The sequence below is a fragment of the Palaemon carinicauda genome, chromosome 27 (assembly GCF_036898095.1).
Source record: "Palaemon carinicauda isolate YSFRI2023 chromosome 27, ASM3689809v2, whole genome shotgun sequence".
In the NCBI taxonomy this organism is placed as follows: domain Eukaryota; kingdom Metazoa; phylum Arthropoda; class Malacostraca; order Decapoda; family Palaemonidae; genus Palaemon; species Palaemon carinicauda.
Genome location: NC_090751.1, coordinates 77,672,186 through 77,674,294, shown reverse-complemented (window position 1 = coordinate 77,674,294; position 2,109 = coordinate 77,672,186). Strand labels below are relative to the sequence as shown.

General features: G+C 33.3%; 1 protein-coding gene across 1 annotated transcript in view; it reads left to right on the top strand.

Moving 5' to 3' along the window:
• Window positions 1-283: 283 nt before the first annotated feature.
• LOC137620974 (probable glutamate receptor) overlaps window positions 284-2,109 on the top strand; it is a 161,590-nt gene continuing 159,764 nt past the window's right edge. The window contains exons 1-3 of the mRNA XM_068351416.1: window positions 284-385; window positions 1,267-1,407; window positions 1,529-1,616. Coding sequence (XP_068207517.1) covers window positions 297-385; window positions 1,267-1,407; window positions 1,529-1,616 — 318 coding nt within the window. The 5' untranslated portion in view covers window positions 284-296. The remainder of the gene's footprint in view (window positions 386-1,266; window positions 1,408-1,528; window positions 1,617-2,109) is intronic.

Sequence of the window (2,109 nt, the reverse complement as noted above, 5' to 3'; positions counted from 1 at the left end):
TTGACCCTTTAGTTTAGGTATGAGAGGGAGAAGCTTAACAGTAAGACTGAGGGAATATTACTGGGAGTGAGGACTGTCTACCTAATATCATTTGGGCTATCGCACTTGATACTGCTGATGATCTAGAAGAAAAACTGAGAACTTTTGTCATGGATTGTTTTTTCAAACAATAATGACAGTTTTTCTTAGTCAATTCCTTGGAGATTCGGGGATAAAATTTCATAAGTTTTTTAATTGAAAAATATCTAACGTTTACTGCGTTTAATTCGTTTTGTTTAGTGCAACGAACTGTAGCAATGACATCAAAAAGACATACTGCTGAGAATGACTCGTGGATTGAGGCAGCCAACCAGGGATCTCTAGACGAAAACCCTTTGAAATTCAAGTAAGTATTTTTTCTTTCTACAAACTGATTCTTATCTCTCGAAAGTGTATCCTGAAAACTGGAATTGAATAACAGCCTTTCAATGGTTTTCATTAAGGCTATGTTGCCTTCTGTCCAACCATTCAAGAATTCAGAGATAACTTTTGACACGATCTGCGACGGATATAATCACTACATTGTGTTTTGGTCGTATCTTGCCTCTTCACTTAAATTAAAACTTACATCAAAAGTTGTAAAATTATTATTAACAAGAATATTATGACCCACACCTTTGTTTAATTACTTTTGCTTTTAAACCGGATTAAGTAGCAGCATTTTTATGTGATAACTTTAATTACCTGTTGAATAACAAATCATTAGCTAAAACTTATTTCACAAAATACAATTTCCCTCATAAAAGATTGTACTTTTCTCTAAGGATTTGTTCTATCTACCTACAATGTTATTAGAGTTGTATTTGTACGGTAAAATTAATTCTTTTTAAATTGAATCAGAATGAGGGAACTTAAGTACAAATTATCCTATGGGAATATTTCCACGTCCAAAACATAATAAGGTAACATATTGCAAATAAAAATATTATATCAAGTGCCTGGATCAATTACTTACAAAGTGAAGGTAATTCTTTGTATTCAAGTGGAATTTATTATATTACACATGATATTTCACACAAATTCCCAATATCAGATATCAAAGGGATATTCCTCACCTCAGGAAGTCAGTAATGACATTCATTGAATGAATTTCGTCTTCAGATGAACAAAGACCAAGTAACTGAAGTAGAGATTACATTTGGTAGTTTCATGATAAACTATTTTTTCCCACGTAGGAACTCATTCACTTTATATTTTTTCATGGATTTCGTGTGATTATGTTTGGAGGTTCCCGCATTCGCCTCACCTGCGCGTGGTTGCCGAGTCATGGCCCTCGCATGTTGAGGTTATCCAAGTGGACGGCCAGCTCAGAGTCAGAGGACCTATGGGAAACTTCCTCAATGAACTTGGATTATCCATGAATTTTACGTATGTTGATTATTTCTTTATCAACGTGTTCATCTAAAACCTCTAAGAGTGAAATAAGTTGAATGATTTCTTGATATCAATGGTTTCGAGTGGAAATCAGTCTGACTTTCTTCTGCATCAGGTACAGCATCGTGCAAGGAGATGGTTACTGGGGATCACCGCAAAGTGATGGATCATGGAACGGAATGATTGGCTGGGTACTAGCAAAGGTAATTGGATTCCTTTAAATCACTGTAACATTTATTACAAAACAAATCCGCAAAGATAAATGTTATCTATGTAATTGTAAGTCTTAGAGAAGTGAATGGCTTCGTTAAATTACCTAAATTATCTTTTTAAAAGAAAATATATGATTAGTTCGAAAAAGGATAGGATATATATAAAGAAAAAGAAAATATAATCTTCCCATTTCTAAATGCAATATTAAAAAGGGGGGGGGGGTTGAAAGGATTTGTCAAATTGTGAAGTGAATATTAGCATGAAAGCCAAATTTAATCATTCACAACGTATGAAGGTACAGTCAATGAAGTAGCGGCAAGTCCTATATTGGAATTATAACTGTGTAATATGTAGTGTTTTTTTTTTTCTTTTCTTTTCTTTTCCTTAACATACAGGTATTTATATCTCATGTTGATTAGTTCTTATCAGTGTTGATTTTAGTTAAGGAATATGTAATATTGAGGGAGATATATGTTTTCAAAT